The sequence below is a fragment of the Macaca fascicularis genome, chromosome 7 (genome assembly GCF_037993035.2).
Source record: "Macaca fascicularis isolate 582-1 chromosome 7, T2T-MFA8v1.1".
Lineage (NCBI taxonomy): Eukaryota > Metazoa > Chordata > Mammalia > Primates > Cercopithecidae > Macaca > Macaca fascicularis.
This window is the reverse complement of record NC_088381.1, coordinates 105,111,735-105,128,309: the sequence shown is the minus strand read 5'-3', so window position 1 is coordinate 105,128,309 and position 16,575 is coordinate 105,111,735. Positions and strand designations below refer to the sequence as shown.

At 32.4% G+C, this 16,575-nt stretch overlaps 1 protein-coding gene across 22 annotated transcripts in view; it reads right to left on the bottom strand.

The window, feature by feature from the left end:
• Positions 1-16,575, bottom strand: part of MIPOL1 (mirror-image polydactyly 1) — a 403,522-nt gene that overhangs the window by 312,163 nt on the left and 74,784 nt on the right. For all 22 annotated transcript variants that reach the window (XM_073998508.1, XM_065548737.2, XM_045396307.3 and 19 more), the window contains one exon: positions 14,897-15,002. In XM_073998508.1, coding sequence (XP_073854609.1) covers positions 14,897-15,002 — 106 coding nt within the window. The remainder of the gene's footprint in view (positions 1-14,896; positions 15,003-16,575) is intronic.

Here is a 16,575-nt window from a genome sequence, read left to right as displayed (position 1 = left end):
ATCTCAAAAACAAAATGCTGGCAAAAATAGCAAGTTTCAAAGTAAAACAACTCTACCCACTACTTATGAATAGACGCAGTTAGTAAAAATAATACAATGAGCAGGGCAGGCACGGTGGCTCACGCCTGTAATCCCAACACTTTGGGAGGCCTAGGCGGGCAGATTACCAGGTCAGGAGACCAAGACCATCCTGGCTAACATGGTGAAACCCCGTCTCTACTAAAAATACAAAAAATTAGCCAGGCATGGTGGTAGGCACCTGTAGTCCCAGCTACTCGGGAGGCTGTGGCAGGAGAATGGCGTGAACCCAGGAGGCGGAGGTTGCAATGAGCCGAGATTGCGCCACTGCACTCCAGCCTGGGTGACAGTGTGAGACTCAGTATCAAATAAATAAATAATAATACAATGATCATGAAAAGGGTAAACACAAAATTCAAAATAGTAATTATCTCAGTGGGAAGGTGGAAGGGGAGGAAAGAAAATGGGTAAGGGAAGAATAAAATAGGACAATGCTCTGCTGTTATAGTAGTGCACATCTGCACAGAGCAGGGGACACTGTTGATATAGATTTTAATACAAATGGCATCATCTAGATTTTTGCAGCACTGTATCAGGAGCTTTAATGTTATCTGAAATTATCATTTCTTAAGCATAATTTTATTGTTTGTATGTTTGAAATCTTACATAATTTTTTAAAACATTACTGCAATGTGGGCCAGGCACGGTGGCTCACGCCTGTAATCCCAGCACTTGGGGAGGCCAAGGTGGGCGAATCACATGAGGTCGGGAGTTCAAGACCAGCCTGGCCAACATGGTGAAACCCCCGCCTCTGCTAAAAATACAAAATTAACCGGGCGTGGTGGCACATGCCTGCAATCCTAGCTACACAGGTGGCTGAGGCAGGAGAATTGCTTGAACCCGGGAGGTGGAGGTTGCAGTGAGCCGAGATCACACCATCGCACTACAGCCTGGGCAATGAGAGCGAAACTCCATCTCAAAAAAAAATAGTAATATTACTGCAACATTAGACAAAGAGGGCCTCAAATACCTGAATTGCTGAACCAAATTTTATTTATACTGTCGAACTACAAAATAAACTTCAGAAATATTTTGAAATGCTCTTTTAGTTTGTAAAGCATTGGATCCCTGCCCAAGGATTGTTACAGATTAATATACAGTTAATCAAGATAGTTATTAGGCCCAGCATGGTAGCTCACACCTATAATCCCAGCATTTTGGCAGGTCAAGGCAGGAGAATCACTTGAGCCCAGGAGTTCGAGACCAGCCTGGCCAACATAGTGAGACCTTGTCTCTACAAAAAAATAAAAATTTGGTAGGCCAAGGTGGGAGAATCACTTAAGCCCAGAAATTTGAAACCAGCCTGGCCAACTTGGTGAAACCCAGCTGGAGCCTAGGAGGTACAGGCTGCAGTAAGCTGTAATTGTGCCACTGCACTCAGCATGGATGACAGAGTAAGACCCTGTCTCAAAAAAAAAAGTTATTATTGTATTTCTTAAATTGTAAGTAGTGGAAAAGTGGTGGTAGAGTATTCAGCATGGATCTAACTAGCCAGTCAGTTCACACCCTGGGCAAGATGGCATAAAATTTCATTACACTACTCAAAACAATATGTAATTTAAAACTTATGAACTGTTTATTTCTGAAATGTTTCACAATATTTTCAGACTTTGAATAACTGAAACCGTGGAAAAAGGAACCACAGATAAGATGGGACTACTGTATCAATTCCCCATGCTGGTTTTTTGTTGTTGTTGTTGTTTGTTTGTTTTGAGAGTCTCATTCTGTTGCCCAGGTTGGAGTGCAATAGTGAAATCTCAGCTCACTGCAACCTCCGCCTCCCGGGTTCAAGCAATTCTCTTGCCTCAGCCTCCTGAGTAGCTGGGATCACAGGCGCCCACCACTATACCCAGCTAATTTTTTGTATTTTTAGTAGAGATGGGGTTTTGCCATGTTGGCCAAGCTGGTCCCGAACTCCTGACCTCAGGTGATCCACCTGCCTTGGCCTCCCAAAGTGCTAGGATTACAGGTGTCAGCCACCACGCCTGGCGCCTCATGCTGTTTCGACAGCAACTTCTATCAACTGTAGTACACAAAAATGAATTTTATTTTTCCCTTCTAATGCTACAGAATATCCTACCAGTAAGGGCAGTAATAACAGCTTGGAGAAACCAACATGGTGTATCTTGCATAGTATGGTTAATAGCATGGTGTATGGAAGAATATGAGTTTTAATTGTGATCTAAGGTATTAAGGGTTAGCAACCTTGTTTTTGTTAATTTCTTACATTATTTTAGTTGAAGTTCAGGTATATAAAATGGGTAAAACACCACTATTCATGATGTTATGAAAAATTCAATTAGAAAATATATGAAAGCTCTTGGCCAAATAAATAAAATAAAGTGGATCATCAACAAATGTTAGTTCCATTCTACCACTACAGTAAATACTCAAACCACAGTCACAATGTGACTTAATTCCTAGACATATTAATAATGTGGTTTTGATTAATTTGTACTACTCACATATTAAAAATCTAAGTCAAAATTCCTCAATTTTTAGCCTTTTTCATTGGCAGGCAAAAATTATGTAAGGGACTGAAAGAAAAATTATTCTGAATCCATTCTATATTGTATGCTGCATACCATATTTATATTAATAATAGTTTATCAAAAATATTGCAGTGGCTCACATCTGTAATCCCAGCACTTTGGAAGATCAAGGCAGGTGGATCCCCTGAGGTCAGGAGTTTAAGACCAGCCTAACCAACATGATGAAAACCCATCTCTACTAAAAATACAAAACTTAGCCAGGCATGGTAGCTCACGCCTGTAGTCCCACCTACTTGGGAGGCTAAGGCAGGAGAACTGCTTGAACCTAGGAGCAGGAGGTTGCAGTAAGCCAAGATTGTGCCACTACACTCTAGCCTGGAAGACAGAGCAAGACAGGGTCTCAAAAATCAAACAAACAAAAATACGGTATTCTAAGATTTTTTAAGTTTAACATTATCATATACTTCTAAGTTGCCTCCTTAGTGCAGCAGGCAGCACATCAGTCTAATAAAATACTTCTAATTTGTAGGCCAGACAGAAGGGACAAAATGATGGTAAATAGTGATGTAAGCATAGATCAACATGCTACCCTGAAATATTCTGAGATATCAAAATGTTAAAATACTAATTACTAAACTTTAAATGCCAATAGGTTTCCTTTCATTTCTATAAACTGTGGCCAGATCTTTATACAGTTACTTGTAATGCAAGTTATATACCACTTTACATGAAATAGTACCTGATGAAAGAGGTAAGACTAGCATATCAGGTGCTTTAGTAATAAGTCCAAACATCTCTATGCTTAAAAGTAAGTATTATATACAGAGGGCTTCTTTGGTCCTGTGTGATCAAGAGAAAACATTTTTTTTTAATGCTACTTCAAATCCAAAGATGTATATGTGCATTTAAAGGATGTTGCCATTTAAGTATTCTAAGGTTAAAATTTTAAATGCCAGAAAACACACATGCACAAACACATAAAATCTAGTTATAGAATTTATAAATGATAAGAATGTTTTTCAAAATTAAGGCATTACTCTAAAGATTCAATGCAATCCCTATCAAAATTCTACTGTAATTCTTCACAGAAATAGAAATAGAAATAGAAAAAACAATCCTAAAATTCATATGGAATCACAAAAGACCCCAAACAGTCAAAGCAATTTTAAGTAACTACCATTTAAAATATATCACAAAGCCAGAGTAATCAAAACAGCATGGTGGCTGAGTGTAGTAGCTCACGCCTGTAATCCCAGCACTTTGGGAGGCCGAGGCTGATGGATCACCTGAGGTCAAGAGTTCGAGACCAGCCTGGTCAACATGGTGAAACCCCATATCTACCAAAAATACAAAAATTTGCTGGGCGTAAGTGGTGCATTCCAGTAATCCAGCTACTCAGGAGGCCAAGGCAGGAGAAGCACTTGAACCTGGGAGATGGAGGATGCAGTGAGCTGAGATCACGCCACTGTACTCCAGCCTGGACGACGGAGCAAGACTTTGTCTCAAAAAAAAAAAAAAAAAAACCAGCATGGTATTGTCATAAAAACAGACACACTGACCAATGGAACAGGATAGAGCATCCAGAAATAAACCCACACAATTATGGTCAACTGATTTTCAACAAAGGTACCAAGAACACACAATGGAGAAAGTACAATCTCTTCAATAAATGGTGCTGGGAAAATTAGATATCTGCATGCAGAATAAAAATAAGCATCATCTCATCCCTTATTCAAGAACCAGTTTAAAATGCACTGAAGACTAAAACATAAAACCTGAAACTGTAAAACTACTAGAATAAAACACGGGGAAAGTTCCATGACATTGGTTTAGACAGAGACTTCCTGAATATGACCCCAAAGGCACATGCTATGAAAGTAAAAACAGACTAATAGGATTGCATCAAACTAAAAAGCTTCTGCACAGTTAAGGAAACAACAGTAAGAGACAACCTACAGTGTAAGAGAAAATATCTGCAAATGACACATTAATTAAAAGAATAATACCAAAAATATACATGGAACTCGAACTACTCAAGAACAATTAGCATGACCAACATGGTGGAACCCTGTCTCTACTAAAAATACAAAAATTAGCCAGGCCTGGTGGCATGAGCCTGTAATCCCAGTTATTCGGGAGGCTGAGGCACAATAATTGTTTGAACCCGGGAGTTGGAGGTTGCAGTGAGCCAACATCGTGCCACTGCACTCCAGCCTGGGCGACAGAGTGAGGCTCAGTCTGAAAACTAAATAAAATAAAATAAATAAAAATGGGCAAAGAACCTAACAAATATTTCTCAAAAAAAGACAAATGGCTAACAGTTATATAAAGAAAGCTGCACATCTCTAATCACAAGAGAAAGACAAACTAAAATCACAATGAGCTATCACCTCACCCCTGTTAGATTGGCTATTATCAAAAACATGAAAGATAACAAGTGTTGGTGTGGATGTGGAGAAAAGCAAACCATTACACAATGTTGGTGGTATTGTAAATTAGTACAGCCATTTTGGAAAACGGTATGAGGTTCCACAAAAAACTAAAAATAGATTACCATGTGATCCAGCAGTGCCACTTCCAGGTATGTATCCAAAGGAGTTGAAAGAAGTACATTAAAGAGATGCCTACACTCCCATGTTCATTGCAGCATTACTCACAATAGCCAAGATATGGAAACAACAGATATGCCAAACAATGGATAAATGAATTTTTTTAATGTGGTACAATGGAATACAATACAGCCTTTAAAGGGTAGGATTTAGGTTTCTCAGCTGGAAAAGCTGAAAAAAAGAAGGGATATTCTGTCATTTGCAACAACATGAGTAGACCTAGAGGACATTATGCTAGGTGAAATAAGCCAAGCACAGAGAGACAAATACCTCATGATTTCACATATGTGGAATCTAAAAATGTGGGACACACATAAGTAGAGAGTAGAACAATAGCTACCAGAGGCTGGGGGTGAGGGTGGAGGAGGAAAGGAGAGATCTTGGTCAAAAAATAAAATTTTCAGTTTGACAGGAGGAATAGGTTCTGGTGATCTATTATACATCAAGGTGACTGATAATGAATAGTAATATATATTTCAAAAAGCTAAAATAATGGATTTTAAATGTCCTCATCACCAAGAAACAGTAAGTATTTGAGGTGGTAAATATGTTAATCAGACTGATTTGATCATTTCACAATGTATGTACATGTACTGAAACATCACATTGCACTTCATAAATCTGCAAATCATACATCAATTAAGGGAATAATATATACAGTTATTATTTGTCAATTAAAAATAAAACAAAAAACCCTCAAAACCAAAATTAAGGTATAACTGAATGACAATTTTTAACATCTATTAGGTTAGATGTGAAATTTGTTGCTTATAAAAAATCCTGATTCTGGAATTCAGTACTTTCGAAGGATCAATATGCAACTCTCAAACATTTTTAGTAAAGAAAACTTAATTGTAAACACTGAGCTTTTCCAAGGTGGATGACTATTACAAAGTTCACTAGAAAATCAATATAGCATTTTAGTTGGAATTTGCTCATTAAACACCCACAGCTCTAATGCAAATTATGATGGAATGAATAAAGCAAATACGCATGCTTCTTTCTTTTTATTAAATGTAAAATCTACTGTTAATTGCATCTCATATGTCATACAAACTTTTCTCCTTAACTATTAAATAGAAGCTTTAACAAAAGTCATTAGAGATTCTCTTTCTTTGACTTGAATAAATTTCAATATTTGTTCAGTAAAGGTTCACAGCAGTTAAATTACATTAACAAATATTATTAGCTACTATGTAAGCCAACCAAGTAAAATACTTATAGTGTAGGTAAAACAAATCATTGGGTGTTTACAATAATATTTGGATATCTCCATTTTTAAACATGGTTATCAAATATCCTATAATTCTTAGTCAAATGAGAAAGATTCAGAGAGGATCACCCGTACCCCCCTCAACCAAATACTCAAATTTGTTTAGTAAGCTAATTGTTTTCTAATATGGGCAAGAGTAAATATGAAGAAGCTGAACCATACTAAGTATGAGTTTATTGAGTCAAGGCAGAGTACATATTTTCTTAGTAGACCCAAGTCTATTGACAAATCCATATTCCACACTTTTCAAACTACTTTTAAAATACAGTAAGAGTGAGACAGTACCTTGGATAACATTCTAGTTTAAACATTGGCTCATGATTCTCTAAATAACATAATTTGGAGGACAGACATTTTGCAGGAAAAAAAATCCATCTGTTAACATCCTATGGTAGTTACGTAAACATAAAAGGCTAAATTAAAAAGAAGGAAAAATAAATCATTAGGATTTTAAACATATCAAATAATAACTGGATAATAATTCATGCTGGAAAATTCTAAGCAATATAGACAATAATTTTGTAAAAGATCAGACTTTACTACATATAAAGAATCTCAGATTCTATGAATATCTACCATTACAGTTTTACCTGAGCAATAACCATCTGGAGAAGAATTATAATGATGTCACATTGATTTCTTGCAAATCTGAGAACAATTGGCATTTATAAAACCACCAAATATATATTCTAGAACTACAAACACTATATATTTTAATTTCCTTAATAATTGTAATTTTTCCTTCTTTGCATAAACTGGTTATTGGAAATTTTAAAATAGATGGTAGATGACCCACACCAGTAGAAAATTAACCAAAACCTACTCAAATTAGTTCAATGTTTCTGTTTTTGGCATAACAATGCTGAATTCAACTGATTACTCCAGAACTTCTTTCATAGATGGGACTATTTGTTTTTTAAAACTGGACTTTGCAACATTTTATACAATTACTTTGTAAATAACTTTTTCTGATTAAAAAGTAGTACAAACTCATAAAAATTTAAAGGAGAAAAATATTTAATATAGCCTTGTAACCCTGTAATTAAAATAAGCAGCATATGTTTCTACATTCTTCAGTACTCTTCAAAAACATAAAATAGCACATGAAATTTTATCATTTGGACATGCTATATATGATTCAACTAAGATGCTCCTAATATGAGATTATGGAAGTTTCCAACTATTGGCTATATAAACAACACTGTAATGAATATCTTTGTATACACATCTTTATGTATATACATACCTAATTAAGAAAATTACTAGAAGTATGATAACTAGATTAAAAGTCAGCTTTTAAAACTCTTAATATATACTTCAAACTTTCCTCTGTAAAGTTGCTGTAAATTTATACTCAGTGTCAGTACAGAAACTGTTCAAGATTAATTTGAAAATTATGCAAAATAGTACGTTTCAGTAGCAAGACAATGAATCAAAAGCATTTTTTTAAAAACCCTCGATTAGTATACACATGTATTTACTATAGAAAACTCAAAGACTTTATAAAAAACTTTTCTGAAAATATGTTCTATGCTTACATTCAAAGATTTAATATATGTGATATTGGAGCTACCTTTTCCAATGTGAAAGAGAAAAATTTATCCCTGAAGCATTAATATCAGTATTGATAATTATATGCCTTTTGAAATATAACTTAAAAATTTTTTGTGTATTTACTAAACAGACTATCAGCATTAAATTTTAATAGATACCAATATGAAAATTATTTGAAATATAAGTGCTATCTAAATATTTTCTAATCTCATTTCCTCTTTAGAATCATTAGACATGTGAAAGAGTCTTTAGATAACTTTCTGAAAAGTTTTATTTTTGTTATTTTTATGTTGTAAATACCTTAATTACATTTTCAAATGCTTGACATTATGCTAAAGTCCACTGTATGTTAAACCCAATAAAATATTTCCAGCTGTTGGCTATTCTTACATATAACGGATCCTCCGTCTACTGCAATTTTATTGTTTTTCCAGAAAAAAACAAACTTTTCCAGGAAGCAAGGATACAAAATTGGTTATATTCTTTCCTCAAGTATTATTTGACCTGGCACTCGTCAGAATTCATTCTGATTCATATCCATAGAATTCTGTAGCCAAAGATAGTAATATATTCAATAGTCTATCAATATTTCTACCTGCTGTATTTCACAGAGATGGGCCTTCATGTTCTTATCCGAAATTAGTGGTCATATCCTTGAAATCCCTTTTCTTTTCAAATTAAAAAAATAAATATAGATATAAATTTAAGGCAGCATTATAATTTAATACTGTTAAGGCATTGAAGTATTAGGTTAAAAGCTATCACATTTTATTGATGCCCATTATATACACAGAAAAATTAGATTCCAATGTGTATTATTTCTTAAAGATAAAAATTATGCCATTTTCTTTTCTGGTAAAGAAAATTAACTCTTCTTCCTCTTAGATGGTCAACATCATCTGAGATATGATACATAGTAACAGATAATCTTTTCACAAGAGAATAATGTAAACATTTTCTATAATATAATTTTTTCTCCCATTTTAATCCACTAGGGTATCTTGATATACTTGCTATTAAAGTATATCAATTAAACTCCTCTTCTCCCTACCAAAAGAAAATAAACATTCTCTGTAATAAAAATATATTGACAATATATTTTTTTAATTTACAAAGTATCAGTCTAAATTTGCATGCATAGAAAGAAATCTATGTTTAAAGAGAAAAATCACATGCTTGCATCATCAGTACAAGTAAGTTAAGCAAATTATGTAACCATTGAATTACAGGTTAAAATGCAGTAAGACAGATTAGAAGATAGATAGATAGATAGATAGATAGATAGATAGATAGATAGATAGATAGAAACTTAAAAACACAAGACTTAGGAACTAAGGAGTTCTTTTGGCTAAAACCTAATATTGGCTTTATTTCAGTTTAATTGGAAGAGGATCTCAAATTCATCTTCTCCATGAGATATCAGGAACCTGGATTTCTCTTTGTACCAAAGGTTAATAAGAAATGTGTCTGCAAAAGTCAAACAGCATTAAATACCAAAAACTGATTATTATTCTACAGGAGTTGTTCTGTCATTCATAATCTCTCCATGCTCCAACCTTCCACAGCTAATCTTTAATGGATGACATGCAAGAAAGAAAAATAACTAACATATAAAGCAGAGGCTCTAAAGTGAGCTTTTAAGAAATAGAAAAATAAGGCTTTTAAAGAAACATAAATATTTTAAATATCACAAAATAACATATAAAACACTATTTAAATAAATACTTTTATGTAAAATTCAAGCATCATCTGCATGCTATAAAAGCAATAGAATAGAATATAATAGAATAACAAAAATTAAAGAGACAAAAAACACTAGATAATGCCCACTGGGACTGTTTGGGAAAAATGAAAGGTTTAATTGAACAAGCTATTTTTAAGACACATAAAAACACATCATCACTGACATAAGAGTAAATTAATGGATGCAAATCAGGCCATAGCATACTATATCTCATTGTTAAATTCAATTGAACTAAAACCAATTTTAAAATGCTTGTGTTTTAATGACTTTTTTTAGGTGAGAAGAGATACATACCTAAAGAACAAAAATGCAATGTTTCTTCTCTGCTTCTCTAAAACATCCCCTAGCATTTGAAGGTCATTCATACAATTTTCAAATAATATTACCCACATGTATAATTTAATGAGCTAAAACTCAGTAAAAAGTTTTAAACAGCTACAATGAAGTAAATAATTAACACATAGGGAGTGAGATGGTCATTTCAGCTTTTCCTAAGACTAAATAAGACCTACTTATTATACATTCTAACTTTTTTTTTTAGAGATTTTAGATTTTAAAAAATATTTCAACACTTTTGAAATAAGGTTAATTCTAAAAATCAAGGAAAACTCAAAACTGGGGATCAAATTAAATTGTTAATAAAAATTCTTTGTAAACTATTTTAACAAAAGAAATAAAAATCAATTCCTTATGAAACAAAACCATATATAAATTACTATCCCATACTAATTATATAGATAAGTATGGGATAGTTATTTACATAATCACACATTTAGGAACACTTTGAGTATGTCCTCTATTAGATGAAGAAGTCTTGAGAAAATAAGATGGTTACATCATCATCATCTTATCATCATAATTATTATCGAGTGCCTTCTATGGGTTAAGCACTTCATAAACATTATCTCACTTAAGCATCACAACAACCTATAGTAGATTTTAACTAATGCTTAGTGAGGCTGTCATTACACATGATAAGTGGCAAAAAGATTAGAACAAAGGTCTGAATTCAAAGTCTGCGCATTTAACCACTACTTACAACATGTATGGTGTATTATGATTTCAGAGAAGTAATAACAGGCACAAAAAAAAAATGTCTGAGATCCCAAATCTGTCTTATATGCTGATCTATATTCAGTGTCTAACACAGTGCCTAGAACATAATGAGTCTGTAATAAATATTTGTCTGATTTGTAAAGAAGTAAGCATAGTTCCTGTGAAACATTTAAGTGCTTAATAAACAGTATCAATGATGGTGACAATGACAATAATGATGGTGAAGTGAGAAAGGAAAAGAAAGGTAAGGGAGTCAACCATCAGAGATTTTAACATGATAGGGAACACAGCTGAGTTTCAAACTCTCATAAAATCACATTAGAATAACAGATTTGTGTTATGAAAAAACCAATGGGGAAACAAAGGAAAAAGACTTGAAGCTAAGTAATGGTCTACATAAAAGTTCATCATAGGTACACATTGCATAAAAGCTCAAATCTTTTGCATCCCATTTCTTTTATTTTGAATTCACATTTGAGTAAAATGTATTAGTGATATTAAATATCTGTATCTCAACTGCAGTTTTATTAATAATCAAATACTTTGTTTCTTCTTCTGTTTGTCCATTTTTCAGTTTAGTGCCTTTCAAAATCTATTAACAGTAGCCCATTAATTTTTACTTAAAAGCCAAACAGAATAAAATGTCTTTTCACAACTTCTGGCAATAATGACATCAAAGATTTAAGAATTTCATAAACGTAAAGCAACAAAATAATATTAATTTGAGCCACAACTTACTGAGTACTAGTTATATATCATGTTCTTTGATATAATAACACTAATCCTTAAAATCATCTGGTAAGTTGGTTAATATTCACGTTTTACACGGGAGAAGATTAAAGGAGGTTAAATAACATGCCCAACGGTAGAGAATCAATATCAAGTGTCCAAGCTGTAATTTGAACCTGGATCAATGTGACTCTAAGGATTTTGGTCTTCCCAATTGCTCCAAACTGCCTACTGAGAACTGGACATCTTTTGTTTTACGTGGTCTTGACTGTACCAGAGTCTTATAAATTATACAATCACCTTGGAAGACAAGATAGACTAATGTATATATGATACATAATAAACATAAAGATATAAAAATAAATACAAGGAAAAGCTGAAAGACTAAAAAAATGGCATGGGTAAAAAATGGCAAAACTGGATCACAGCCATCATAAAACCATATGGTCTTTATGTCTCAAATTTTAAGATTAGAGTGCAAGTAATTTCTTAAAAAAATCACATCTTTTGAAAACAATTTTTTTTAACACTAAATCTATGCTCATTATAGAAAATCTGAAAAAGGCAGAAACTGTTCACTGAAAAATTAATAGTTTCACTTAAAGACCACCAACAGTTGCCTCTTATTTTATATAACATACACGTATATATATTGTTATTTTTACATTATATTATAGTTTTTCCCCTATTTCTTTCACTTAATAGTTATGATGTTTTTCTCATATCCTCAAATATTCTTAATTATTACAAAATGTCTCAAATTATAAATGTATCATAACTTATTTAATAATTCCCTTATGGTTAGACTGTTTTTAATTCTCTTGCTATAGCAACTAATATTATATGAATATCTTTATATATAAATCTCTGTATTTTACATACTCTAAGAAAATACCTACTATTTCCTTAGGGTACCTCATATTTTAGTTAACATTTTATTTTTAAAATCTATAGACAGATTGTCTCCTATTTGCTGTTTCCAATGTTTAGTTCAGATGTTCTTATAAGTATTTCTTTTATTGTGAAATGGTTTGATCTTCTTAAACATATATATTCTGCTTAAGTATATTATAATACTTATGTATGTGTGCGTGCTTATATTTTGCCAAATACACATTTTATTTCAAATATAAAAATGAGCAGTCATAGAAACAAACATCCATGCATATGTGGATTATTTGTTCTTTCACATTACAAGAAATAAAGAATTCATTAGATATAATCATAGTCCTATACTGCTCTTTTTTCTATTAAGATACTAACAAGGTAGTTTTTGTTGTTCTGTTTTGCTTTTTGACTGTACCTCCTATTCATCAGATAGAAAATAAGTTTATTTAAGACAGGCTTATTTAAGATCATACATAAAATGGGAAAATATGAAAAGGTTCAAAAGTCCACCAAAGGGTCAGTTACCAAATTTTCTGTTGTTTTAAACCAATGAATTTCTTCAGCAATTCATATTTTTATTTTGACATAGTAATAATAATTCTTTCTAATGTTATAGGCAAAATACTTTAAGTCTCTTCTTAAAATGAGATAGAAGTAAAATATTAAAGAGGAAAGATACACTTTGAAAATTTATACCTTAAAAAAACTTTGGGGAATTTTCATTTTGTGTCATTTTTATAAGCAAATGGTTGGACATATCTCTCTTAGTTAGATTGTTTTGTTCCAGAGAAACTAAATAACACTGTTATTTTCATCAATTTAGAATGCTATAAACATTTTATTAAACATCTTTTAAATAATTGACATTTATTAATATAATATTTTGTTAATAATGAGAAATATAATTATAAGAATAACAAAGTAATCAAATTATTTCCATTTTATGAATGCATGATTCAAACTGTTCAAATGGGAACCCTTAAATACCAATAAATAAATATTTGAAGTATCTGCTTGGCTACATTATAAAAAAATTAAGTAGTAAATATTATTGCTTAATTAGGTTTCCCTTCCAAGAAATAAATGGGCTAGGGCTAGGCAGACACATTAATTCATGATTTTCAAGAGGTTATGAAAACCCAAATCTTATTAAATTATTTCCGTAAGACATATGCAAAGTTAACATTATGCAAATGCCTTAAAACAAAAATCTTCTAATAGTATCCAAAACAAATTTCTTGTAATAGTATCCTAACAATTAGTATATTTATATATTTGATTATAAAAAGCTAAGAAATTGCCAAGTTGTTCTAAATTTATATTTGAAATACTTATTTTTAACAAACTATTAATTTTCCTCAAAATATGTTGCTCTCATATTTTCCCACACACAAAAATAAAAACGTTATGGTAGTTTAACACTAACAGAAAAGCAACCATCTAGTATTCAGCTGGTGTATTTATTTATGGTCATCTTTGATATATTTTCATAGCAATGTTCAGTTCTATTTTCCACAGTAATATTTTAAAGACAAGCTCTACTAGTTAATCAAATCTCTGACCTAAAATAATTCTTTCACATATGTAATCCCATTAAAGTGACTTGCAAAGCATGATGATAACCTCACACTAATCACAAAATTCAATTGTTTCTTAAAAGCATTCCAAATGATATAAAAATGTTAAAATCAGTGATGTCTAAAATGGCTCTGAATGCTAATGTCTATCACTCTATGAAATTTCTCTTTCCTTAACATACTAAAACAATGTGAGAGAGACATTCACAGTGGCATACACAGATGGAGATCACAGACCATTGAGAATCATTTCATTGTATCTATAGCATATCAAAAACACATTAAAAAATTTCTCCTTGCAAAGACCTGTGAGTAAAGATAGACTCCAGAACATATTTAAGGTAATCATTTATAATCTGAAAGTTTGGCAACCTTTCACTTTAATCTCAGGCAAAATATTATCTCTATTAGCATCTACATCATCAGATGAAAACTTATTAATTGCACAAAACAGATTTTTTAATCAAATGTAGGTTTCCATTGGCAATGAATATGTGACTATCTTCATACAAAGGAGAAGTATTTCCTCTCAACGAGCTAAAACAATAAGTGGTATTTGAACTGCTGGTTGAAAGGTAGAGGCACTGGTAATCATTATTTCCCCTTGTTTGTTCAGCCCCTTCCAACAAAACAAACAACCTTTTTGTGATTGGATTGACATGGTGTTAACAATGCATTTAATGCCCAAATCAGTATGAATACAGGTAAAGCTCTCACTAATACCAGTACCAGGATGTTAAAGCCACCTATTTTCTAAGCAGCCAAAAAAAAAAAAAAAAGGAAAGAGCTTCCCTCCTTTGGCAAATAAGCCAGTATGCTAGTATTCACCAAGACACATCATATAATAACCTTGTGTGTGATTCTTCAGGCCATATGTTAATATTCCTCTACTATACCTGCTGTGTTTTCAGCAATTTTAGCTTCTGTTTCTTTCTCTTGGAGTTCCATCTTAAACTTTAGTTTTCTCTGTTCTTTATCTTCTTCAGCCAATTTCTGTTGAAGCTAAAGCACATTAAAAAAAAATCATGGATTTTTATCTGACAAAGGTCTTGCAAAAATATAATTAATTTCAAAGTTTTTGGTTTTTTTCTTAATTCTTATATAATATTTAACTGCCTAGATATATAACTCCAGAAAAAAAATTAAAAATTTAAGCTATTTATAAAGTAATAATTACCTGTAATTATATAGAAATTATGAAAACATCCCAATATACACTTAATTTATGTGTACAGGTGCATGAAGAGGCAAATGAAATTCAGAAGACCAACACTATTCTTAAAAATAACTACTGCAGGTAGGGTGCGGTGGCTCACGCCTATAATCCCAGCACTTTGGGAGGCCGAGATGGGCAGATCACCTGAGGTCAGGAGTTTGAGACCAGCCTAGCCAACATGATGAAACCCCATCTCTACTAAAAATACAAAAAATTAGCTGGGTGTGATGGCGGGCACCTGTAATCCCAGCTATTCGGGAGGCTGAGGTAGGAGAATCACTTGAACCCAGGAGGCGGAAGTTGCAGTTGGCCGAGATCGCGCCATTGCACTCCAGCCTGGGCAACAAGAGTGAAACTCCATCTCAAAAGAAATAATAATAAAAACAACTACTGCAAAAGCAGTTTTATCCATCCTTTTTTCTTAATGCAAAATATTTGGAGGGGATTTGCCTAATAAAATAATAGATAGCACTGCTTTACAGTTTCTCTTAGTAAGTCCAATATTTTGAAACAAAATTAAGACAATAATCTTAATATCTGATACAAATGTCCCTTTGAGAATACTACCCCATCATATTCCATTTAAATTGGCACTGACACCTGACTCATAATTGGCATTTAATAAATAACTGCTAAATGAAAGTACAGAAAATGTCTCATACAGAATCCCTCCAAATGTTTTTTTAATTCCTCCCTAGGTTTTTGTCATTTTAGCTGTTTTCCTTCAAACATGATCAACATTCCTGACATCATGCTTCAGTTTGATTAGGTCACACAACTAGAATATTAAAATCAGAGAAGTATTTAGAGGTTAAAAAAAAAGAAGAAGACACAGAAAATGTACATTATTTAGTAAAATTATTTAATGATCACATGACTATAACTAGAATAAGAGTCAGAAGATAAAACATAACGTGACAAATTGGACTGGACAAAATGCAGCAGTATAAGATTAACACAAGGTAAATGACAATATGGCCAAGTCTTGTTACTGAAATGTTTAATTACATATATTACTGAGGTCAAATATGGGGAACGGATACTAATAAAAAAACAAAATTAAGATAGTAACATGAAACCAGTACATTCTATCTCTCATTCTCTATAATGCTGAAGTAGATATTTACTAAAATTTGAATGAATCTTTTTTTTTTTTTTTTTTAAGATACCTATACAAGGAACCAGGGGCTTATGAAAAAGGAAGTGCTAATGCGGACCAGCAAGGTAGGAAACCAAAAAAATGTTTTCATTGTCAACCCTTTAACTCAACCATACCCTGATGGCAAGCTATGGCAAAAACATAAAGCTACTGTTAAATGATTAAAGTACAAAATAAAACTGAATTATGATGGGCAACAA